At 47.3% G+C, this 25,831-nt stretch overlaps 2 protein-coding genes across 2 annotated transcripts in view; one reads left to right on the plus strand and one right to left on the minus strand.

The window, feature by feature from the left end:
• Nucleotides 1-24,640, minus strand: LOC135919292 (peptidoglycan recognition protein 3-like). Its single transcript, XM_065453030.2, has 7 exons — nucleotides 24,341-24,640; nucleotides 21,910-22,158; nucleotides 17,265-17,470; nucleotides 14,579-14,771; nucleotides 8,193-8,390; nucleotides 2,612-2,817; nucleotides 1-171 (listed from the first exon to the last, which is right to left on the minus strand). Exons 1-7 carry the CDS (start codon nucleotides 24,417-24,419, stop codon nucleotides 37-39), a joined length of 1,266 nt encoding a protein of 421 aa, XP_065309102.2. The 5' UTR covers nucleotides 24,420-24,640; the 3' UTR covers nucleotides 1-36.
• LOC135919289 (alpha-(1,3)-fucosyltransferase C-like) overlaps nucleotides 1-25,831 on the plus strand; it is a 464,583-nt gene that overhangs the window by 417,358 nt on the left and 21,394 nt on the right. The window lies entirely within an intron of this gene.

Raw genomic sequence — 25,831 nt, forward strand, 5'->3', positions numbered from 1 at the left:
CCTAGATTTATTTTATGTCGTTGGATGAGCATGCTGCTAGCACACGAAATTTTTTAGTCGACCGCCATAGCGGGCCCACTTCTTGATGATGTCGTAGAGTCGGTTGCCTGGACAAGCAGTGCAGTTTGCGTCGCGGTGACCGTGCAGCGAATATTTCGGGTTGATCTTGCCCTGCGAATCGTAGGAAAGATGCGCGCAAGCGACAGTGAGACAGAGGCTCTTCAACAAATGCTGCTGTAGAGGTTGTTTGGCCCGGTGGCTCGCCTAGCCACTACACTAGACTAGAGAGCTTTAGATTGGGGGCCCCAAGGCCTTGCGTCCCTCTAATCTAAAATTCTCTATTAATGTTCTATTAATATGCTAACGTACTACAATGCACACGCACAATATACACGCTCAAGCACCACGCGAATCTAATGATGCACAGTATATCCTTGAGGCCAGTGTCTCGTAGGAAAGTAAAAAATGCTTGCTCAGCTTGGAAGCTGTCGGCTAGAGCTGCGACGCCTTACGGACCTCGCACCTCCAATTCTACGGCGGCCACAGAAGTCAACAGCTTTGGTTGACGTTAGAAGTGATTAGTACAACATTATTAGTTACAATCTCATCCCGCCGTATTCTTGACAGGGTACTGTGTTTTTCTCTGGTTTCCACTCCTTGATCGTTTACCAACTAGCCCAGCTCTCGACCCTTGTGTCTAGTACAACGTCTCGTCCGAAACTCGGCGGGGAGTAATAGGTGGTTCCCAAATTTACGCCTCAGCGACGGTTTTCTTTGAGTAACCTGAAAGCATCTCGAAGGCTGTGCTTTCGCAAGCATTATACGCCGGAAGTGATCGTGGAGCGAGAACTACGTCACAGCCGCCATGTTTTAGACATCGCCCATTAGGCCTCGTGGCAGTTGCGAGAGCAGTGGCTGTCCTTCACGTACAACAAAAGCCTTTACTGACACTGGCGTTCGCTTTTTGAGAACAACCTCGCGTGTGCCACAAACAAGCTGAAGCAACATCTTAGGTGACATGGCCACTACGTGTAGCATCACGTTGTTGTCCTCAGAATTGGTTGTAACAAAGCAAGGCTCGGTACGACACCTGGGCTTCTACCGATCTACCGTTTCAAAATATACTCTGTCGTTTCAGATGCATCGTGTCCATGAAAGAGTTAATGGCTCGTTTCGAGACGCCTTTACGTGTGTGTTTCAACGCATAACCCAAGTTTCTACAATCGACAGTGGAGAATCACTTTCAAGCACTATTTTTCAAAGTTATTTTGCGGAAAAGGGAACAATTCAAAATACGTAACGTAAATAGAGTCTTACAACTGTGCTTTCAAGCAAGACTGTATTTCAGTAGTAACTTCCCAACCACCAATAGCGAACTCTCATATTCTCCCAACCCCCCAGCACATTCATTCATTCAACATTTAGAAAATTTAAAAGTAGGGGTGTGCGAATATTTTGAATTTGTTTGAATATGAATCAAATGGTTCCTGCTACTTGAGAATGCACTATTCGAAGGTGTCGATTATAAGTCTTTTGTTTCTTTCTAAAATATAAGGAATAAAAGCACTTATTGGGGTCTTGAGCAAGACAGAAGGATGCATGTGAGCATTGTTCTGAAAGGTTCTGCGGTAGGGACACCAAAATATGAGTTACCGCACGGGGCAAATAACGTTTGTTAAATAATTTCGAGAGACTCGATAAGCATGGCTCACCAGTAGGCAAGCCTACCTGTATGTGCGAATTTGCTCCCATTTGTGATTCAGACAGTACTGTCATGTTTGCATACCTTTAAAATGACCTGCTTACTACCATTATTATTGTGACCCAGATAAGTGAAAGTAGTCGTTTATCATTTACGCGCCTCTCAAATGTACGGTCGTGTAATTGTGTAGTGTATTATGGATGTGTCAATATTTATAGGCCGTCTTTCATTTTCCTCTGATGTAGCTTTAGAGTGAGAAAATATTGAATATTATATTTATTATTTGGTGCTTGTTCTTTCTCGGATGTTCATATTCGATTCGATTTGAAAATTTCACTATTCGAACACCCATATACGTATCTAAAAGTTGTCGCCTCACTCGTGAGTAGAGTGGCCACAAGTCAAAATTGCTACAGGGATGGTTCTTCGGAATCCTGACAAACGGTTACAGATGTCATGACCCTGTGGAGAGGCAACTCCTTGAAAGTCATACATTAGACAGGCAGACAGACACACAGACAAACAAACATACAAACAACAAAGACAGACAGACAGACAGACAGAAACGGACAGACAGACAGACAGACAGACAGACAGATAGAAACAGACAGACAGACAAACAAACATACAAACAACAAAGACAGACAGACAGACAGACAGACAGACAGACAGACAGACAGACAGACAGACAGACAGACAGACAGACAGACAGACAGACAGACAGACAGACAGACAGACAGACAGACAGACAGACAGAAACCGACAGACAGACAGACAGACAAACAAACCTACAAACAACAAAGACAGACAGACAGGGACAGACAGACAAACAGACAGACAGACAGACAAACAAACATACAAACAACAAAGACAGACAGACAGACAGACAGACACGCCAACGCCGCTTGCCTCTTTGACGCCGCAGGCGATGAGGTTCTTGGCCGCGTTGAGCATGCCGTTGTTGGGCGTCGACTTCGTGAAGTCACCGACGAACGAGATGGCGATGCCGTTGCTGTTGTAGCCTCGGGTGTGAGCTCCCACTCGACCCCAGCCACGGCCCTCATAGACGCGTCCATCGCCGCCCACGAGGAAACTGTAGCCGATGTCTGCCCAGCCTGCGAATGATGTAACGTTCAGTGCCGCTCGCATCGCCACTGAATGTGACTGAAAAGAATTCCCTTGCCTGACTCTCTGACAGCGAGCGTATCACACGCGATAGAAGGAGCTATTTGATAGAGACGTTTAGCTTGTACGCTATTCTGGTAAACGGGAGTGGTTTGGGCGGATTACCGGATGGTCGGGGCGTAAACGTGAGCGGTCGGAGCGGTGAAGCCGCCTGGTGTTGTAGAGCTCAACCAGACAAACGCATAGCTAAAACTGCAGTAACTCACTATATCCTGCTTCGCCACTCGTGCAAATTTTTGGCAGCGGCGTAATTGTGAACACGATTACGCCACTGTCGAAAATTTACGCCAGCAGCTAAGCAGAATATCGTAATTAGCTCTGTGTTTTTGTGGTTGAGCTTTGCGCCACCAGCTGGCGCCACCAATCTGGCCGCTCACCTTGACGCCCCCGCTAAACCCGAAAACCGCCTGCGCTTGCCCGAATACCGGACACGCTAAACGTCTCAAATATCTCCTATTGAGTACCTAAGCAATGTGTGCTGTCCATCGAGAAGCGTCGTCAGATGCATTTCTTAAAGGGTTTTTCAAGAAGCTTACAATTCAGAGGCCGTGCGTCTGTTAAAAATATTTAGCTGTATTTAGAGCTGTTCACGATAAGTCGTGTGCGTCGAGTTACGAAAAAGACCAATCAAGTGGAGGTCAGCGACGGCATAATTTGTTGCACATTTTTTTGCGTGACTATGGCAAAAAGAAATATTCTTGTAGAAAAAGAACCCCTTTAATGACACCGTTAACATAAGGAGTGGCCTACACAAAGGAGTAAACGGTGCGCGAGCTGTAATTAAACTTGAGGTATAAAAGAAAAATAAATACCGAGGCCTAGCTTTGTCTAATTGATAGTATATATAGGTGCAATAGAATATAATGTTTGGTAGGGCTTTTGATTGTTGCCTTCACGACTTATTCAAATATGCGTCAACGGCGCGGGTTTGCTGGTCAAGTCTCCGCTTTGCCTTTTTGACCAGTGACCAGCAATGGCGGGCAACAGTATCGAGCGAAAAGCTTGTCTCTGTACACTCCCTACCTTTAATTCCTAAATTTCAAATGGTGCACGCCCATGTAAAGTGTAGACTACCAAAAAGCTTTACAGCGCCTTCAACGTACGTCTTTTTCTTCTTTGGGGGAAGGGGGGAGGGGGCATGTTATATCTGATAATTATGGCGTCCAACGGGCTACTTTTTTCGTAAGACATATCTGTAATTGCTCGCCCTTTGTCCGCATTTTTCGTCCGCACGTACGCCAAAATGCGATAGAACGCTGCGACACACTAAAGCGTGCCACTTTACAGAAGCCCTGCGCTGAACGCTCCCGTGCACGGCACAAGAACGGCTTCGTTAACTACATTGCGGCCGGTTGTTCAGTTTCACTCTCTTCCGTGCTCGCTCGCCTCTTATGGTTCAGAGGGAATTCTCGGCAAAAGCCCCATCAAAACACGAAAAAAAGAGATCAAAATGGAAAAGCAAGAAACAGCTGCGTTACAGAACTGGGTAGAACTAACATCCCTCCTAATGACGGTCGCGTTGAAATCGGGGTGGCAAGCGAGGAGGTACGGTGCGCTGGGTAAAACGCGAAGGAGGGCGTTAGGTTTAGCCCAGTTTGTTTGCTCTCTGAGTGGCTACGACAACGAAACAGGCAAGGAGATACTTCTGATTGTCATAGGGAACTTTAACGTCGATCTTTACAACACCCTCCCCTCCCCTCCCAAAAATGGCAGTGGCTTAGCTTGGCTATGCCAGGGTATACGTAGCGAAAGCTAAGGCATAGCATGGTTAGCCTTGGTTAATCTTGATTGCAAGTCCAGGTTAGTCTGGTTGTCTAGCTATGTTGCGGCGTTTATCCAGTCGTTCGGCGCGCTGTTCGTCGGTTTCCTGGGCGATTCGTTTCCTCTTCATCTCGTTCCTATGTAGATTCCACGCCTCCTCCTGCTTATCAGAATTGTCGCCGTCCATACTGCCGCCTCAACTGCGGTTGCGGCGCACGCGAGCTCTCCTTTACAATCCACCGACATGTTATCAGGCATGCGACGCGGCTGGCGAAGCGAGCGGAGGCGAGCGCAACGATGAGGAACGTGGTGTGACGTCATACCAAACGGCGGAGGCAGAAAGGCGCGGCGCTGCGCAGCGGCGGAACACCTGTGGCTCGGTGCTACTAGTGGCGCACGCGCAGTAGTGACTAGGAAGCGAGAGAGAAAGAGAAATATCCGCGGCGAGGAGCGCGTTGTGACGTCATGTGCCTTTTCAGAGCACCACCACGGCGAAATTGCAAGTTCGCGGCCAGTAACGATTTCGCTTTAAAAAGAAAAGGAAAAGAAGACAACGCGGGTTCGCTATTTCATGAAGGGCACCTACGGACTCGATTCGATGTCTCTCTTCGACATGACCCCACTGCAAACCAGTTTCCTATATAGACCAGAACACGCTAGTCTCGCACCCAGACTAACCGAACGCATACTCTCGCACCCGGGTTGCCCGGTCGACCGGCGCTATTTTGTACTGGGCTGCCAAAGTGGGTTCGCCGGCGACCAGTAGACATGGCAAGCGCCAGCTCTAGGGCTCCAAAGTGCGGAAATGTGCCCTTTCACACGGATCCAAAGTAGAAGAAGTCATCTGGGCATCATTGCGTCGTGTTTGAATGCCAAAACAACCAGCGGAAAAGGAGCAGGTTGCTTAGCGCTGTTTGCGAAGAGCACAATACACGTAGGGAATCGTGCCGGTGCGGTGTTTTCAGCCTGCGCCGATTTTCATCCGCAACGAAGAATGCCAAGCTGCGCCACCGGTGGATAGCTGCAATGAATAGGAATAACTACCAACCCAGTGAAAATGCACGAGTGAGTATTCGATCTGTGTATATTTTGGTGCCACGTTCAACTTTGCGCCCTACAAACGTAATACGCAGGTTTGCTCCGAGCACTTTCTGGGCAACAAGCCTACAGAGCAGAATCCCGCGCCGGTGCTTCGCCTTGGCTATAACAAAAAGGCAAGCCTTTTCGTGTTTTCATTCAGGCAGAGCTCCCGACGGTTAAGCGGAACAGTTGAGTTTGCGGTTAGCGATACTTGCAGCTGGTGCACGGAATGACCATTAAGCGTGAACGACAAGTTGTAGGCCTTGCTGGTGAGCGTTATTGCTAATGAAAGTAAACCGAAGTCTGCTCGTCACGTAGCATGCGTCCACAAAAACGTAAACGACGACTACTCGTCGCCGAAGGTGTTCTTGCAGCGCACCTACCTTTACGAGCTGGTGTTGCAGGTGTCATTCGTAACGAATTCATTTGAGCCTTCTAAGCTCTAAACTGCGTGCGGGCTGTTATGCGGGGCAAAGCGCAAAATATTTCCGTTCATATGGCGAGGAAAATAAGGTGCTTGATTATTCTTGTATTTTGTAACAAAATTTTCATCGTTCTCACTAGTTTTTTTTTTACTGTTTTCTTTTCTAAGGGAGCGCCAACAATCCGATGGCCTCGCACAAGCGAAACAGGTCTGGTACCAGGTAGTTGCAGTTGGTGGGGCTAATTTCTTGGAATGCAGGTGCGGTTGTTGTCTTGTACCAAAGGGGTCCTGATGATGCAGCTTTAAGTAGGGATGGTAATTTTACGTGCCCTGTCATGGTTTGTGCAACTGTACAACACCTGCATCTGTCATGCTCGCCCTGTTATACGGACTTTGACTGCACATGTAGTTGAACATTATAACTACTGTAGTACCTCATTTTCCAATGAGTGCAGGTTTAGCATCATATGCTGCTTGTTCGAGTGCTGTAGGCTTGTGTTCTGAATGTTGTACTCTTAAGTGGTTGCACGATACAATTGGCCTGGTGTATTTTCTATTTCATTTTGAGAGGACTTTATGTCTTCGCAAAAGTGATGGCATGGGAAAGAACTACAGCCCTTCTTACTATAACATCTATTTTGTTTTCAGTGTGCAGGTGGTGAAGGGCAGGCGTCTGCTAACCAGGCAGTCAAACGACCTCGCCAGTTGGTTGTCAAGCGCGGCCAACCCAGTAGAGACCATTACAAACAAGACCAAACTGAAAGTGCAGATGGCAGTGTTCTGCGTGCTTTAATAATATATGGCACCAACACAGTGCTGTAAATTCCTTCACAGGTTACGTGCCAAAAAGCTCACAGGTGTTCTAGCATATAGCGCGCGGTTTGTACAAACGTAATAGCGTACCTACCCGATGTATTCGCTTCTGCAGTCTGCACAGCACTCAGTGTGTCCATTGTGGACTTGCACGAGGTCTTGAAGTTTGATTGAATCCAGACAGCGAAAATGACAGGTTAGAAAAAAACGTGAAACACGCCTTCCGCGCAGCTAAAAAGCCCAAGTTTCGCTTTCGCGCAGGGTCGCATCTCCCGGCGTGGCAGCCCAGGCCTGCTACTTCGCGGCGCTTGGGATAGATGGCGCGACCGGCGCTCATCAATATGGCGGCGCCCTTTGAATTCACGGTGTTCTGGTGTATACCGCGCCCGGCATTGGAGGTGCGATGGACCACGTCTTTGCTCGCAGGTTGGTATGTGCCCCTAAGTGCCCACAAGTGTACGTTTCGTAATATAGTTGATCCACGCACCGGCCCACCTTGAGCATCCAAGCTGCGGGCATCCTCACTCGCTCCTTCGATGGAAGGCGAGGAGGAAACCATGCGAGCGTATCTAGTGGTTGTGCGACTTTGTATATTGTCTGGCGCTGGTGTCTTATTTCTTTTTCGTCCCTTGTATTTCGCGCCTTTCTCTCTTTTTTTTTTCGTCAGTTTGGTATTTCCGTCGTCGTTGTGTCTGCCCATTCAAACGTGCACCCACTAGAGTCCCCCTCTGCTCCCCCCCTCCTTCCCGCTGGATAGCGTGTGTACACTACCGGCCCAAATATTCCATTTCATGAGTGGCGGAAATGACATTACTTGTACATTTGTTTCTGCGTGTATCTGTAGAGGTTCATTCATTTGAACCTCCAATAGATGCCACGTGCGACCTTCGATGTGACCGTGCGTTACCTTGAGTACAAGACTGAACCACGCCCCTGAATATAAATAATAAAGCTTTGTGTAGTGTCGTTGAGCGGAAATATGGGCGGGAAGAAACGGAGTTGACAGGACAGACGCTCACAGGGTGGACAGGACAGACACTACATCATGCACGAACTGGCCCAAGAGTCTACGCTTCTGAATAAAGCTTCGCTTCGTTTAGGCGACCAACATAGCGTTGTGTCTGCACAATCTCCTTGTTCGTGCTTCATTCAGGCAACATCAACCCTGCAACATTACTCTATACAATACCAATCAGTGGCAACGCGCGAAAGAGGCAGGGCACCCACCGTTCTTGTCCATGTGGTAGTTCTGGTGGCCGCGGATGAGCCTGCTGCATGCGGCCTTGTCCTTGCACTGGGATCCCGTGGTGTGGTGTATGAACACGTACTGGGCGCGGGGGTTCTTCATGGCTGCCCGATTTCGCGGAGCCCTGGCGCCCCAGCCACTGCGGCTCACGATCTCCACGCCCGGACATCGCTGGGCACCTGCGCACTCAAAGGGCGTGCGAAATGGCAGCTTGTCTTCCTACGCTAACGTAGGGAAAACAGGCGGAAGGCGGGAGATGCAAATTCAAGACGATGAGCAAAGCCAGAACAAGGTTAAAGCAGGAGCCAACGCTTCGACAAGTGGACCTGCCTTCTTCAAGGCCTTGAAGAAGACAAGTCCACTTGTCGAAGCGTTAGCTCCTGCTTTCACCTTGTTCTTGCTATGCTAACGTAGAAAATTTATGCATATTTTTCATTTACGTTATTTATATCCCACTGTCAGCGCACACGCCGAAAGGGACCAACCATTGTTGCTTAGTATATCTCTGGCTTTGCGCTGCCAAGCACATGAGGTCGGGACATCAAAACTCGGCCTCGAGGCGGCCGCATTTCGCTGTGAGCGAGATACGAAAAAAAGATAAATGAAAAAATAAAGGAAGGAAAGAAAGGATTGTGTAGCTTGTAATGAATGCACGTTAAAGAATCCCAGGTGGTCGAAATTAATACGGAGTCCCCTCACTATACGGAGTGCCTCGTAATCAGATTGTGGTTTCGACACGTAAAAGCCCAGAATCTAATATCATATGTTAAAACTGGTGTTACCATTGTTAGCCCCTAGGAGGAATTATAAAAGCAAAATTATTTCAGCAAAAATAAAGAAAAGGTGTTCCTTGCATAGATTAAGCTTTGACTTAAGCATTATCATGCCCACAAACACGTACGAAATGTTCAAAACAACACAGTAAAATAAACATGCCTGGTATATACATCCACGCACAACAGCGTCACTACAGCAAGACATTTCAAGGCATTTCTAGACAAATGAGTTCACTAGCGTAATTTGCCAGCATCGCTTTAAAAGTGAAGCTTCGAACGTCGTTACATTATCACGCATTATGACGTCACCGCTGTTCGAGGTACTAACTTATACCATACATAGGAACAGACATGCCGACGTTAATGCGAAGTTGGAGATATATCGACTGGCGCGTACGCAACTCCAGGTGCAGGGAGGATATGACTGCACGCGCACTAATCACCCGCATACAACCCGAACAACCATAGGCGCTCGCGTATGCAGTGCTCATCGATTGGAATGCTATACTTGGACGGCGTGGCGGCTGGCGCTTTTTCGAGCCAATGGTGCGCGCTGGGCGATTGATGAGGGAGCCGAACGAAAGCCACAATGCGTCAAAAAGGCTCTCGCTATCACGTGATACAAGAATGCTCCAGCTCAATGTGCGCTGCGTCCACGTGGTGGCGCGCATGAGCCCCGCGCTCCCATAGCAACACATCCTCATATTGGACAACGTGTATATAGTATTTCATTGTACCATATCATAATCACCCGCTACCTACCTTTCCCTGTATTTCCCGCTTCCCCATTCCCCAGTGAGGAGTAGCAGGCTAGGGACACGCTCTCCAGGCCGACCTCTCCTCCTTCCTCTTCATTAAAATCTACTCCTCCTCCCGTTTCAATCGCTTCACTCGCTTAGCACTGTGCGCGCACTATAGCTGTATTCACGAAGCTTCGTTAATAAGAGCTGTATGGACAATGAGTAGCACGAAACAAGCGGGTGGTATTTCCTGCCACAGGGCCGAGAATGTACCGTACAACTCAATGCTGGAGTCACGCTCCGAGTGGGATGCGGCTTTCAGAGATTGTTTCTCTGACAAGTAACGGCAGTTGTCGCATACGGAACGTGCTGCAAGACTTCGCGCACTGAAGATGGGTGGGTGGACTGCGGAATAATTGTGACCAAACTATGTTCTATCAAGCTCACCCCATGCGCGATACACTACAGCGTTTCTGCATTTCACCCCCACCGAAATGCGGTCGTGACGCGGCCGGGAATCGAAGCTGCCACCTCCTGCTTATAGCAATGCCTAGACATTTAAGGGCTGCTTCGTAACCTGCTATTTCGATTTTTCTTTCTTGTCTTTTCCTGCCTTACTAAGCACCTTTTTTCAGGGCAAAAACAACTGAGTTGCTATTGTAAAACCGCAATTTGCTAATGTAGCTTATGCCAGCTAAAACCTACGTTAGCTGACCGCGGAGGTTTTAAGAACGTTCAGAAAACCGGCATCAAAAAAAAAAAAGAAAAAGAAAGGTATCGTGTTTCTCGCTTAAGTGCAGGGCACAATGGCATGTACGCATTACTCACCGATTGTCGCAGCCTGTAGAAGAGCTCCAAACGCCGCAAGCGTGACCAAGCTGTTGGCAGTCACCGCGTAACCGCGCTTGAAGAACCACAGCATTTTGATCGGCGATCAGTCTAGCGAGCCTCCACCAGTCCCGCGTGGCTCGGCGATTGTATGTGCCTGCTATGACCTCGGCGTGCAACATGGCAATCCTCCCGGTTATGAGCCCACACCAGGTGACGTGACAGTTTTTCCCCCAAACTCTTTTTTTTTTTTTGTGGCGGATCTTGCATGCCGCGTCGAAATGCCATCTCGACTCGGCTGAACTATCGCGCGTCCTCCCCATCGTCCGGCTGCACCCAAGCCGTGCACGTACGTGCACCACGTATCCGTGTCTCCCGCCTCTCAAGCAGCCTGTACGATGCAGCTGTTCGTCGAGCAGGGAATCTCCACTAAAGATAAATTCATGTGACGCCCATAAACGCTGGCCAAGCTGGGGTGAATGTACACACACTCCGCAATCTGACACTCAACAGACGAATGCGTCGCAGTGGTTGGCCGCACTGTATCTGCTTTCTGAGCGAGCAAACTGTTCGAGTGTTGCCATTCCAGACGATGCGGATGACGGGCGGGAATTTCCGGGCAGACGCACGTGTTGTAAGGTGTGACGTGTAGGAGAGGAGGGTTACGTCAGAGAGGGCGAGCGTCGCCGAAGCAAGGGAGGGAGGCTTCTCTGGGGGTCGTTCCGGTTGATTGACTGCGGCCGCTGGCGGAAAGTCGTGCCCGCGGCGGTGGAAACGATCGTGGAGTCCACGTCATGCAATCATACGCCACGCGAAACGCGTACGCACAAACGGGTTGCCGTCACCGCTAAGCCGGAGGTTGCAACCTTTTGGGCCTTTAAAAAAAAAAAAAAAAACATTTGCACGCTTTCATCGTAAGCGTGGTCTATAGTAGCGTCTCAAAGCGAGGGCTTCCGCGAGAGTAGGAAACACTATGATAAACTGAAACGTGACGCTCGCGCCAAAGAGCTGAAAGATGTGGTCATCTATTGGCCTGAGAACAGTGTGCTTGCTGTGGTGGCCTAATTTTCTTTACTGATTAGGGTATTCGGCTCTTGTGCAAGAAGAGGTCCGATTCCGCTGTCGGTCGTGCATTTTCTTTTTATTACAGAGATCCGAAAAGAGGCGAGACACGTATCTGCCTATCGAGCCTCACTTGGCACACTGCGCCTAGAATGGGGTAAAGAATGCTTCGCGATAACGAAACTTGCCCCCCCTCCCCAAAAAAAAGAAAGAAGCTTTTCTCTATGCACACACATCGCTAAATCCTGAGATCGACCGCCCTTAACATCCTGGTCAACGAAGTGTAGCACAACTGTTCTCAGCCCTGTTTTGCGCAATCAAGCGATAAATCTCGTTTAAAGTTGTATATATAGAGCGGCCTCACAGGAATTTGCGAAGCGCGCAGGCCTGTTAGCAGAACAGTGCGCGATGTATTTAACTGATTTATTACTTCCCAGATTATGCGTTGTGCATTATGATGGATTATGCATTACGTTATGGATTATGATTATGCGTTATTACTTCTAGTGGATTATGCGTTACATAAGAGCATCCGAAAAACTCGCGCAGTGCAGCAGACTTGGCGTTTTAACGCTTAAAAGAAAGAGGCTTTTATGTCTTTCAGGAATGCGAACTCTAGGGATTTGTCCTTAGATCTAGGTTTTGGCACCAACTCACGGATTTGGCGTTCTTGTGGCAATATCGAAAAAAAAAAGAAAAAGAAGCATGCATGGTGATATCTAGGCATTTTTGAAGAACTTTGCGCGCAGCAATTGCTAACTGAAAGTAGGCATATGTGTAAGTAGCTGCTTGGTAGGGAAGTGAAAATTTTCAGTTGACTGGTTCCCATTTTTGATTCTGCATCTCCTCAAACTCCGCTCCCGTGTTCTTAGATTTAGGTGCACATTAAAGAACCTCGGGTGGTCCAAATTTTTCCGGAGTCCCCCACTACGGCGTGCCTCGTAATCAGATCGTGGTTTTGGCCCGTGAGGACCTATAACTTCTTTTAAAACTCTGCTGTTCAGAATAATCTCGATAGATAAATAAATATAGTCTGTGCACCAGGTCCTTTTTTGCACATATATGGGCTGCCAATGGGGAATATAACTCGAAAGAAATACTGATGAACAAGGAAAATAAAAGAAAAAATATTGTGGTTGTATGTGTACTTTGTTTCGCGGCATGAAAGAAATGAAACTAGTTTCAAGTCACAGCCGGGCTCCAGAAGCAAACAAAGAGCGATGTTAGCTGATTTGAATACACGTAGCCTCTAAGAAAACTTTGAAACTTTTCTTGTTGAATGCAGCCAAAAGTGTTTTTTTTTTTTTCGGAGCTAATATTAATGCGGAAAAACATGGTCGGTTGAGAGGCGCTCAGTAACGGATTATTCACTGCCCAAAATGAAAATTTAATGAAGATTTACGATGGTCCGACCTTGGTTGCTACCCAAGAATTCATTTATAACACGATTTTGGAAGTGGTTAGTTGGGGTATTATTTATTTATTTATTTATTTATTTATTTATTTATTTATTTATTTATTATACCCCCAGGTCTTCATGAACAAGTATAGAGGGGTGGGCTAGGATTTGGTGGTGCAAGTACAATAGATACAGTAGTACACAATGCATATTAGTAGTAAATGACTTATTTAGCAACATTGTCAGAACATTGGTAAAGAACACGTAGCAGCTACACCGATGACAAAGGCAAATACAAATACAGTAATACAAAAATGAATAAAAACGTCACATACGTCCAGCAAGCATTGGCTTAGAACCAAGTAAGAAGGCGCGTAGTAGAGCAAGTTATTAAAATCTCGCTTGCGAGAGGATGTGTACATCATGTAATGCTGTAAATCCCTGCTTCGTCGAATCGGTTTGCGTTAATGAGGTTTACTAATTCATCAAGCACGTGGTTGCAGTAGCGACTTGTCTTTGGCAGATATGAGTGACAGTAAGTTACCGTGTTGTGATGTGGTACGCTGACCTTGTCGCAATGATCTATTCGATGCGAGACATAAGAAAGCAGGCATAATCCAGAGTGACCTAAGATAGTGATTACGATGTTATATTTTATGAATAATTTGCAATCGGGGATATTTTCCATCGCGCGGCCAGACTGGGAGAGGTGCAGAGCGACTGTCGTGCCAGTAGCACTGGCAAAGCGATCGCAGTTACTTTCGGATGAAACCTGCTGACCCGATTCCGAATTCTTTCCAAACGATTGATGAGGCCCATGCGACAGGCATCCCAAATCGAAGATTCGCATTCTAAGTTAGATCGGGTGCAAGTTATCTACAGCTGCATTTCCACGTACGACGGGAAATGGGGGAAAAGTTGGTCTATAAGTGGCCTGGCATCTGATCAGCCCTGGACGTTATCTTATCCGTATGATGCACCATACGTTACGGGTGGTGGTCCTCGTATCCGTAGGCGGGAACGCTACGGTTGCCTGAGGCACCCCCTATCTCAAGGACCAGTTTGGAAACCCACTAAGCGTCAGCGATCCGAGGCGTAGCGTTGGAGGTCCTTAAGATTCGCCTTTAGCCTTTAAGAGTTCAACGCGAAAGGCCCTTAGTGTTTTTCATGCTTCGCGGCAACTGCAGCTTATGTAATCGTAACGTTTACCGGGAAACGCTGGCTGCGAACGTTCACGAAGGTGAGCGTTCTGGTATAGAATCGTGACCGCTCGCGTGGGTCGATCTCCTGTTATTGTTTCGCACGTTTAATATTTCAGTCTGAGAAGAGCTAACATCGCTACTGGCTCCACCACACTCACTCAGGGCGTGCACTCGTTCATATCAACTTGTTTGAAGCCTTTTGTGTGTCATATGTCTCATCACGCAATAAAAAAAATTTATAAAACAAGGCGATGGTGGGGGAGCAGCGTCCTTATGCTAGGACTCGCTAGTGCCATTAAGGGAGACATATTCAAGGGATTCACGAGGCGGTGGTATGGTAACGGCGTGCTATCTACATACTATATGTACGCCTCTGCGTCGACACACGTTCAGTGGTGGACGGCTGCGTAACTGGCGCTTCGCAGATGTACTTCTTGAGCTTCCCGCCGAAGTGCCTCCACCGAGAAATGTAGGCGTACAGTGCATCCCCGGGACGCGTCCTGCAGTTGGCGTCTCGATGTCCGTGCAGCGTGTAGTCAGGACGGATCTTGCCCTGTAAAGAATTTGGCGATTTCTGCGTTTTAACTATAGTTTCAGCTGGTCTAAGTTCAAATGTACATGTCTAACGTCGAGCCCTAATAGCGAGATTATTGGACATTCCGTATACTCTTCTAAACGCGCCATAATACGTGTACAGCAATGCACTTCAACTATTTTGATGCCAATGCATTCAAGATTTAGGTGATAACGATATCCGCATGTCATGAAGAGCATGTAGCCTTTCCAACGGGTCCTTATGCTCTTATATTTAGCAGCTTTAGCAGCTTATATTTAGCCTAACCCTCAATAGAGAGCAGTCTCAAACCATGTTTTCCTTTATGTAACTTTTTTGCCTCTCGTATGTTGTGTTCTGTGTAACTACTGCTTTATGTGTTAGGCATTCCTTCTTTCTTTCATCATCACGTTACGTTGTGGTAGCTCACTCTCTTCCAACTTTGAAGAGCAGCAGGGTTGTTCGTCCCCCCCAACTCGGTTGCGTGAGACATGCCCCACCACCGACCGCTACTTGGGGGTCGTGTTAACGGAGTCTTTAAATTGGGATGTCCGTATCGCTCATATCTCTATGCGAGCATTTAAACAGCTAGGTCTTTTAAGGCGCAAACTAGTTAATACGTCCCCCTCCCAGGTGAAACTAAGAGCGTACAAAGCACTAATTAGACCCATCTTAGAATGTGCAGCAATAGTTTGGAACCCGCACCAAGAGCACTTGACCGACATGTTAGAAAACATCCGGAACAGCGTACTTAGATTTGTTTATGCAAAGTATGCCAGGCAAGAGAGCCTTACTGCGCTCAGTATGCAAGCCCGGGACGCCACTCTGGCTAGCCGGTTGTAAGCTAACCTGCCCAAAGTTTCTTTTTTATTCTTTCCCACAATTTAGTAAATATAAATAAAGAGGAATACTTAAAAACTCCGAACCGTCACTCGTGTAGAAAGATTCGCGACAAATGTATACGCCCCTCCTTCCCACGCTGTAACACGTTTAAGTATTCATACTTTACCTGTCGAAATGTGCAATGACCTGCCGAATGATGTTGTCACTGCCGAATCAGTTGACGCATTTTTGCCACTTCTGGAATCTTATTTCGCGTTAACTGCACTGAGCCGCTTGTGTTTAGTGCGCAAAGAAAAGCGAAAACAATGCATCCCGCATGCATTTGCTCGCTCTTCTGTTCAAACGAATTTTCCTTTTCATGTTTTGTCTTGTCTCTCTTCATATTACCGCTTTCGCACAGTCCATAATCTTTTACTACTGCATTCTTATTTTATCTTCAAGATGTTTAAAATTCTCATGTGCCCGCTGAAATATTCGGATGTATATCCCGCTTATTGCTTTATTGTAGTTCTCGTCTGTGCTTACAATGTATCACGCTTTTCTCTCTGTTCTTCGTTAATATGGAGTTCTTGTACTTCGTATGCCCTTTCCTGTATAGACCTGAGTAGGATTACAGTATTGAATAACTAAATGAATAAAATGGGCGAAAGAACCAAAAAACAAAAATGGTGCAGAAACCATTGCCAATTATTGTCAATGTAAGCGATCAGCCCTAACGAACAAACGAGCGAGCGAGAGAGTGAGCGAGAGAGAAAGAGAGAGCGAACGCCTTCCTTGCCGAGTCCGACCACAGACCGACCATCGACCAAGCACGCCAACGGCCGAAAAAGTCAGAGATTTTTCGCTTAGAGTGAGTGAGTGAGTGAGTGAGTAAAGACTTTATTTGAAAACAAGGTATTGACGAATGACCTTGTTGTTAGGCGGCCACGAGCCCCTGGGCCCGGGCGGCTTCTTCAGCTCTCTCGATGACCTTGGCCTGCAGGTCAGGGTCGGAGCTGAGCAACACGGCCTCCCACTGCTCAGTACTACTTATTTCGTGATTTGTGTGATTTTCGGGACCAATACATGTAAGCATTGTAAGCAAAAAGCGGATCTATTCCATATTTTTCGCTCAAAAAAAAAAAAAACTGGAGGACGCTTAAGCTTCGCCTTCAAGAGTGGAACGCGACAGCGTTCCCGTCGACCCGCCAAGGGATGTAAGACAATGGGCTTCGGCGCAGCGACTACGCGCCCCGCATTGGACGCGGTGAGCATCGAGCAACGCAGCGTTCGGCCCGGCAACGAAATGTGTGCCTGAGCAAGCGACGCACGCCTGAGCCTTGGAAGAGCTCGTTTCTAAGGCAACACCGCATTCACTAGAGGCGCGTTTGTACCGCTTTGAAGGATGGAACTCGTGGCTCAGTGGTAGCGCCTCCGTCTCACACTCCGGAGACCCTGGTTCGATTCCCACCCAGCCCATCTTGCAAGTTGTTTTTTATTCATGAAGGGCCTGCTGGGATTTATCGCTCACGGCCAACGCTGCCAACGCCTACACCGACACCGACGACACCGGCTTTTCTGCGACACGAGCTCCTTAACGCTGTCGCGTTAATAAACAAACAGAAAGATTCTCAACGCATTTGCTTTAACCAAACCACGTGCATACGGTACCAAGGCAACGCCGCAGTTTAGCAGTCGCACGAGCGCCCCGACCGCCCAAGGAGTCGGCAGGTGGCGCGAGAAGTCGCCGATGAACGCCGCTGCCAGCGCGTCCTCGTTGTGACCCTTGGTGTGGGCTCCGCTGCGGTCCCAGCCCCGGGCCACGTACACCCGCCCGTCGCCGCCGATGAGGAAGCTGTAGCCGAGGTCGTCCCAACCTGCGATGCGTGCGTGCGTCGTTGAGGTCCCTATACACTGTAAAAACATCTACGCCCTTAAGGGTGTTACAGTGCGACAAGAAAACACCCTTAAGGGCGTCAATATATTTAGTGTGTATGTCACCATAATTAGGCATTTCAGACGAACAACTAAGCGATCGAGCGCGGTGCATCAATTACACAGTGGTGTTTGCGGCTGCAATGTATTGGGAACACCTATGCAAGCAACAAAGAAAAAAGAAATACTCGTCCGATAATTGGAGCTAAAGCTCGCCGCACGCCTTCATTCTCCAGCAGCCAGTCTTTTCGAAAATAGAGAGGAAGTCATAATTCTCGGGGACCAAGTCGCCTGCTACGTCATGCCTGCAGCAAGGCGAACAGCTCGGAGGTGCCCGTGTGACGCTTAGTACGCAAAATTGTCACAGGGGGCGCTATTTCGTACGCCGCCAAATTACGCCATTCTGCCAGGCTCGCCATCTTGCCTTCTCTGATTGGCTCACGTGACGGCTAAAGTCTCTCTGGTGGGCTGAAACCGACAACATGGCGGTATTTGATTATGTCATCATCATCAGCCTGATTACGCCCACTGCAGGGCAAAGGCCTCTCCCATACTTCTTCAACAACCCCGGTCATGTACTAATTGTGGCCATGTCGACCCTGCAAACTTCTTAATCTCATCCGCCCACCTAACTTTCTGCCGCCCCCTGCTACGTTTCCCTTCGCTTGGAATCCAGTCCATAACCCTTAATGACCATCGGTTATCTTCCCTCCTCATTACATGTCCTGCCCATGCCCATTTCTTTTTCTTGATTTCAACTAAGATGTCATTAACTCGCGTTTGTTCCCTCACCCAATCTGCTCTTTTCTTATCGCTTAACGTTACACCCATCATTCTTCTTTCGATAGTTCGTTGCGTCGTCCTCAATTTAAGTAGAACCCTTTTCGTGAGCCTCCAGGTTTCTGCCCCGCAGGTGCGGATATATATATATATATATATATATATATATATATATATATATATATATATATATATATATATATTGTCTGGAATAACCCTACGCAAATTTGCCGAGAACCAAAAAGGCAAGAAAGGGAAACAAAACGAATCGGATCTCGTGACGCACACCTGACGTAGCACTCAGCTCCAGTATGGGAGTGGGAAGTGGAGTAATGTAGCTTGTGAATGTCGCTTAATGTTAACTAAAAAATAAATGACGAAAAGAAAATACGATATTACCACTCGGTAAGTTGCATTCATTGAGACATCTGAACCGGACAAAATTGATTCAATACACACGGTTCTGATATATACCGTTAATGTGTGATGATGTGACTTCTGCCGAACCTCCGCAAATATTGATGCAGAGAAAGTTGAATTCTAGTGACTGTAGGAAGCGGAATATTGATTTAAGGGTCAAAATTTTCTTTAAAGATTGCCAAGAATCAATAAGCTTTAGAGAAATAGAAGCCCGTATTGTAACTCACGTCACCTGTAAACTCCCGTACAGTTGGTTTCCGTTACTTCGACACTGACAAGAGGGACGAAGTTAATTGAATTATCCGGTGGGTCCAATTAAACAAGATTCAGAAAAAACGCCAGGACCGACCGCTGATTCATTTGACGTTATTTGCCCCTTTTCCAACATGCTCCCGAATCAAACGCGTGCCCACATTCTGTATGTCCAAAGCAGAAAGCTAATATATAAATGACGTTAAATCTCCTAAAGAAAAGAGAAAGCGAAAGAGTTTTCATAAGAACGCGCTAAAGAAGAAGACGAAGGCAACACATATGACAGGCAGGCGCTCTTTGGCGGGTTTTTTATGGAAAATGTCAAGATGAAACAACTCACCCAAACCAAGGTATCCTTGTTAGAAATCTAACGCGCACCGGATGTTTTAGCAAGAAACATTGGTGCACAGTGGCAGTTGGTTTCGCACATATCTTCGCCACATATAAGCAGCTAAGATAAGCAGCTTCGCCACATATCTTGTTTTAGGTCAGCTCCGCCCCAAGGCTTTTGTGTTATGCGGTAAAGCACATGACCGTTGCGAAGTTGGTTTTGGTTTCGTGTCCGGTTGCACCGCACAGGCAATTTTTGGCCCAATTTTTTTTTTTAAATGAAAGGAAATGTGGGCGTTAGAATCGTGTAAATACCGTAATCAGGCATTGTGAGCTGCGGTTATTGCGTGAAATTCTTCCTAAGGTGGGCCGGAAGTAGCCGTTTTCGACGAGGTATGATGCGTGTTCTGACGCATTCGCTGTCCCCTAAGGTCCAGTGGTACAGGCGCTGCGGCTAAAGGGCTCGCTATCGGGGTCACTATAAGGGCGCCAGCCGCATGCATGCTGACTGGTCCAGTTCGAATTATCCAGTGGAGGCCAATTTTAGGATCAAAATAACCAAAGTTTGGGCCCATAGAGATGCAAGGGAGGTCGGGAGCTTCAGTCGGGATCAAATTAACCTAAAAATTAACCGAAACCGAAAAGCAACCAGAGTTTAATTAACATAAGTGTACTATCTCTCCAATCTGTTCACTGCATGCTTAGGGGAAGTATTGAAGCTATAGAATGGGAAAACTTAGGAATGAGGATCAACGGCGAACATCTCAGCAACCTTCAGTTTGCAGATGACGTGGTCCTGTTCGGCAACACTGGAAACAAATCGCAAAAAATGATTGAGGAGCTTAACCGAGGAAGTGTAAGAGTGGTGTTGAGTGGGGTAAATGTGCGCAAGACAAAGATAATGTTCAATAGCTTGCCCAAGGAACCAAAATTAAGGATCCCCAATCAGCCTCTAGAATCTGTACAGGAGTATGTTTATCTAGTTCAATTACTCACAGGGGACCCTGATCATGAGAACGAAATTTACAGAAGAATAAAAATAGGTTAGAGCGCATTCGGCAGACATTGTCAGATCCTGACTGGAAGCTTACCATTATCATTAAAAAGAAAGGTGTACAATAATTGCATTCTACCGGTGCTAACATATGGGGCAGAAACTTGGAGGTTAACAAAGAAGCTTAAGAACAAGTGAAGGACCGCGCAATGATTGATGGAGCGAAAAATGTTAGGCGTAACGTTAATAGACAGGAACAAAGCGGTGTGGTTGATAAAGCAAACGGTGATAGCCGATATTCTAGTTGACATTAAGAAAAAGAAATGGATCAGATGCAGTCCATGTAATGCGTATGCGCACATAGCTGGTGGACTGTTAGAGTCGCAGAATGGGTGCCAAGGGAAGGGAAGCGCAGTCGAGGACGGCAGAAAACTAGATGAAGGGATGAAATTAGATGTGCAGGCGCAAGCTTCGAATCAGGTAGCGCGAGACCGATATAACTGGAAATAACAGGGAGTGGGATTCGTCCTGCAGTGCACATAAATATAAGATGATGATGACTATCAGTTTTGTCAGCTGCGGATACTCTAACAAAGATAGCTTAGAAAACTGCGATGTCCGTTTAGTGGTGCAAAGGTACGGGTTTCTATAACTGGTACTCAATGGTGCTTCAATTTAATCTTGTCGATTTTCGGCACTTCCTGTACGTCTATGAGCCGCAAATCAAAACTCTGCGACCTGCAGTAAGTATAGTTCAGAAAGTTATCTTAAAATGCAGCAAATTTTGTTCAGTTCCTTTCAGTGTAGTTGCCTATTCAAAACATTTGGGTATTTCACCTGTACAGTGGTTTGGCGAGCGCTGAACATTCGAGCGTCAAACCGTCATTTCAACGAACGCCAAGCGTTGCAGTCAGCGACAATTTCGCGGAGCTAATCGGGCTCCCTCGCGATGTTTAACTAGCAAAACGAACCTGTTTCCTTAGAAAAAAAAAACAGACGCGTTTCGGTCACTATTTTCGCCTAGCCTCGCTCACGTTTCGCGTTCAAAAATATGCTGAAGAAATGGCACATGCAGGTTACTTCGCTACAGCCCTTCCGTCCTGAATTTAAACAAAGAAGGCCACGGCAATAAAGACAGGAGAGAGTTCTTCGCAACAGTGGAGAACTCGGAAGTTTCACATCCACCTCTTCTAGCTGGAGGAGACCGATTTAAACTGAACTGAGGAGCGTTTCAAAGGTGGAGACGGATGTAAGTTTCAGTGTAACTAGTGCCCCTTGCTCCATCATAAACCACCTCTCTCTCTCTGAACCTCGAGCATTCTGGATCAATGGTATATGCATCGACAATTTGTTTTTCTTACGAGTAGTCATTTTTTGTTTGTTTCCGCGTGATTAACCAACGTCCGTGAATGAATGAATTGGCTGCACATAAGAAACAATGGGAGAACACGCCACGCAGTAGGAACGTATCGCCGAACGAGCTTGCCCACGGAATGGATTAGGTTCATTCAGTAAGGCACCACTCTATCTCAATATGTATCAATCAAGGTCGTTTACAAGCTGAAACTTTCTCATAACCCAGGTACCTCAGCCGTACGTACGTACCTCTCGTGTCGATGTGAAAGTTTTGCCAGTGGCGCATCCGCTCCGAGCAGCTCCAGTAGTTGAAGCATTCCGGACCCTCGGTGTGGTGCACGAAGAACCGCGGCACCGGCTGGACCTTGAGCCGATTCTGGGCCTTGGGCTGCCGGGCGCCCCATTGGAACCGGGACACGAACCGGATGCCCGAGCAGGCCAACATCACGCGGACTCGATGCATCGGCACCCACGGACACCACCACGAGCCGGCGAGCCCTGCGAATATAAGACCTTTTTCATCCGCGATGTGGCAGCAGTGCGTTCATGACCCCAGAGAACTTCCGGTCAGCCATTTCCGAGAGTCGAGTCAGCCAAGAAAAAAGAAGCATTTTGCCGCATAGTATACTGCAGGCGCAGATTCTCGATGTTTTCAGATATAAAGAACGTGCATCATGCGTTGATCTCATGTGTGGGCTTTTTTCTTTTTGCACTTAACAATACAATTCATTGTCAAACGCTCCAATTCCCCAATAAAACTGGTGCCAGCTGGAGGGTCCTGTAAGTTTATGTGCTATTGTAACTTGTGTCGCTCCAGAGGGCTTAACCGGAAGTCTTCTGGGAGCTCTGTTTGTAAGCATGAGGAATAGTGTTACGAGAAACATGCCAATCACTCGTATGGAGATAGCAGCAGTAGCGGATGAGGATATCGTCGGTGGCAGCCAAAAACAAGCTCCACCCACAACGCACCTGGCCTTCAGCTCTGAAACAGAGCTGGAGTCCGCTCACAGCTTAATGACTTCCGGGAAAATTCCGCTGCGGGCTATAGTTGGTTCGAAATACTGTTGCACAGAGCGACGACGGGACAGGACTTAAGTGAGAAAAGAACACACGTCATCTGAGCGCAAAAAATTAATGACATTGCTCTGCTAACAACAGGGAAATACCAGCTATTTGCTTCAAGCTAAAATGTTATATTTGGCTGAGCAATGATATCAGGATCCCTCAAAAAAATTTGCCTAGACGTTCAGCTTTCATCCTGAAACCAGTGACTCAGAGACCAATCTGTACAGAGAAAACGGTTGTTTCAAACACGGGAAACCGCTTGACGTCAGGTAGAGAGGGTAACCCAATTGGCTGGTGTATCTATGCAAATAGTGTTTTAGTAGACCTTTTAGTTCTTAGATCGTGACCGGTTATAGCACAGCCTCGTAGCCTGCCACTGTTAGCTATCTGCGTCGCGATGACGAAGACGATGCGTGATGTTATTCTAGGGAAGAAGGTTGATGAGAATTACATGGCGCAGACAGGTAGGACGCGTATACAAATGCATTTAAAGCTTCATAACACCTGTGTCACGGTGGCGCGTCGATTCTGGGGCAGTGGCCAATAATGGACGCGTACCCAGTGGCTCGTACACCCAGTGTCGAAGCCGTATCTTGGGGCACAATCGCTCAGTGATCCCAAGTTGCCTATTAGGCCAGACAGCAGCAAGTTATCTATTCTGGAGCATACCCAGTGGCTTAGGTTGCCTACTCGGCAAGTCAATATTCAAGCACATATTCGGCGAGGATTCGGCGATGAACGCCTAACCCTGGAGGTGGCGAAGAAAGTTTCGCTCCAAAAAGATAATCGCGCGATCTCGCAGAACTCAACTCTTTCATTTCTTTTATTGCAATTTTCTTTTATTGCGACTACTCCTTCTTACGTAGCAGTCATCATCATCATCATTATCATCAACCTATCGTTCACTGCAGGAAGAAGGCCTCTCAATCAACCCTGTCTTGCACTAGCTGATTCCAACCTTGCGCCTGCACATTTCCAAATTTCATCACCCCACCTAATTTTCTGCCGTCTTCGTCTGCGTTTTCCTTCTCTAGGCATCCATTCTGTAACTCTAGAGGTCCACAAGTTATCTGTCCTACGCATTACAATGCCTGCCCATCTCCTTTTTTTTTTCTCTCTTTATGTCAACTAGAATATCGGCTCTCCCCGTTTGCTCTCTGCAGTAACCATAATGATAAAGATGTTGTAAGATGGGAATAAACAACGTCAAAGGGCTGAAAATTCTGTAGCGCGCATTTATAAACAACACGAGCATGTAGAGATAGATGACGAGGGCAAGTTAAGGCACCACAAACAGAGTCCATGTACATATACGCATATGCATTGTTCTAAACACACATATGAGGCCGCAGTGCCGTCCGAGATGAGCAGGTCGACAGATGACGAAGGTACACGTGTGAAATAAAGCACGCACATAGATACGACAGTCAAAAGCGAGCTTCATCACAGAATAATAATTAAAAAAAAGCTATGACACACATAATATGCAAGTGCACATAAATCCAAACAATGGAAGGGGACTGTGGGGTTGCATTACGATTACTAGTAATTCAGTTCTATAGCACACATATTTAACGAGTACTAGCACTCGACCAACTCCTCCCTTTTCGCTCACCTGGAGCCACACTGCTGAGCACAACCACAGCGATGACTACTGCTGCGACAGGTCCACGAACCATGATCGAGACGGGCATGCGTTCCTCTTCCAGCAGTCTCTTCCGAGACGTCTCACGCGCCAGCGAGACTTCCCGAGACTACGCCATCCCACGCACACCTTCGCGCCGATCTCGTCTGAAAATTGTGCACGCGCATGCAGGCCTGTAGTACATATACAGTATATGCAGTACGACACAAGTAGCAGCGGTTTGCACCGTGATGGATCGCGCACTCCAGGTTATTTTGCTCTCAACAATGCATCCACCCGCGAACGTGTGCGTACGTATATATGTGTGAGCTGCGTTCTCCCAAAGCAGGTGGAATCCCGCCGCCATTCTCACGCACCAAGTTTCACCTTTTCTGTCTACCATTCTCGCCTACATTGTCTTTTCTGTATTGATACAAAAAATATGGAAACGGCATTCTCGTCTCTTCGTTCCATCCTTCGTCTTTTTGCGCAGGCGTCACTGTCGTTTTCTTTGCGTCGTTTTTACGCCACGATGTTTTGCCTTACGCGATCCGACATTCTTGCTTTCTTTTTTCCTTTTTTTTTGCAATTTCGTCTAGACCAGGCGGACAAGTTCCGGTTGTCAGACCACTCGTCGTCGTTCCTATTGTGTCACTTCTTCACGAGCGACCGATTTTTCCGCTCAAGGTCGTTTCACTTTTTCGTTTTGCTCCTTCTCTCCCACGTCCGTGACACCACGCGCTCGCGCGGAATGTCTCACAACTTAAGGCCCGTGCACGGCAAACGGTGCGCGTTAGTACGGCACGAGGAGGTTCGGCGCGGGAACGGGCGTCGCAAAGGCGTTGGTGTTCGTATAAAGCGGGATCACGCCCCAGGTCAGTTTGTCGATTTACCCAGTGGATGGGCATCACGTATGTGAATGGATGCCGCCGAACCACGCCGCACACAAAGAACGGCCAAAGACGAGCTGCTATAGGGATCCAGCGCTGGCCAGAAACCGTCAAACTGTAAAATAGTTCACACTCCCCTTAAATGTGAATAATGGTGGAAATCTGTCTACAACTCACAGCCGCACGCCCTTTTTTGGGTGTGACTTACCGACCGATTTACATCCTTATTGACTTTTATGGGTGCAAATTATTTTACAGTGTATGGCAGTTTGAGTGGGCCACAAGAATGTGTTGACGCTGTCCAGTATAGGGAATCCACAGAAGAAAATGACGAAACGTGACGGAAGAAAATGCTACTTGTCCACTTCTATTCGATGTTTGGAAAAAAAGAAAACTGATTTGCTGATTGATAGAAAACTGCCGGTGGTACCGGTGCCGGTGCTACCACCGTGCGATACCGGTGCTCCAGATGGTACCAGCGGTATCGGAACCAGAACCGCCGTGCGTTACCGGTGGTGCCAGTGGTTTCGCTATCGATCGGAAACGAAGCGTGCTCGTTTTTTTTTTCTTCCTGACAGCTAGCGTTTTGAGA

This window comes from Dermacentor albipictus, chromosome 7 (assembly GCF_038994185.2).
Source record: "Dermacentor albipictus isolate Rhodes 1998 colony chromosome 7, USDA_Dalb.pri_finalv2, whole genome shotgun sequence".
Classification (NCBI taxonomy): Eukaryota; Metazoa; Arthropoda; class Arachnida; order Ixodida; family Ixodidae; genus Dermacentor; species Dermacentor albipictus.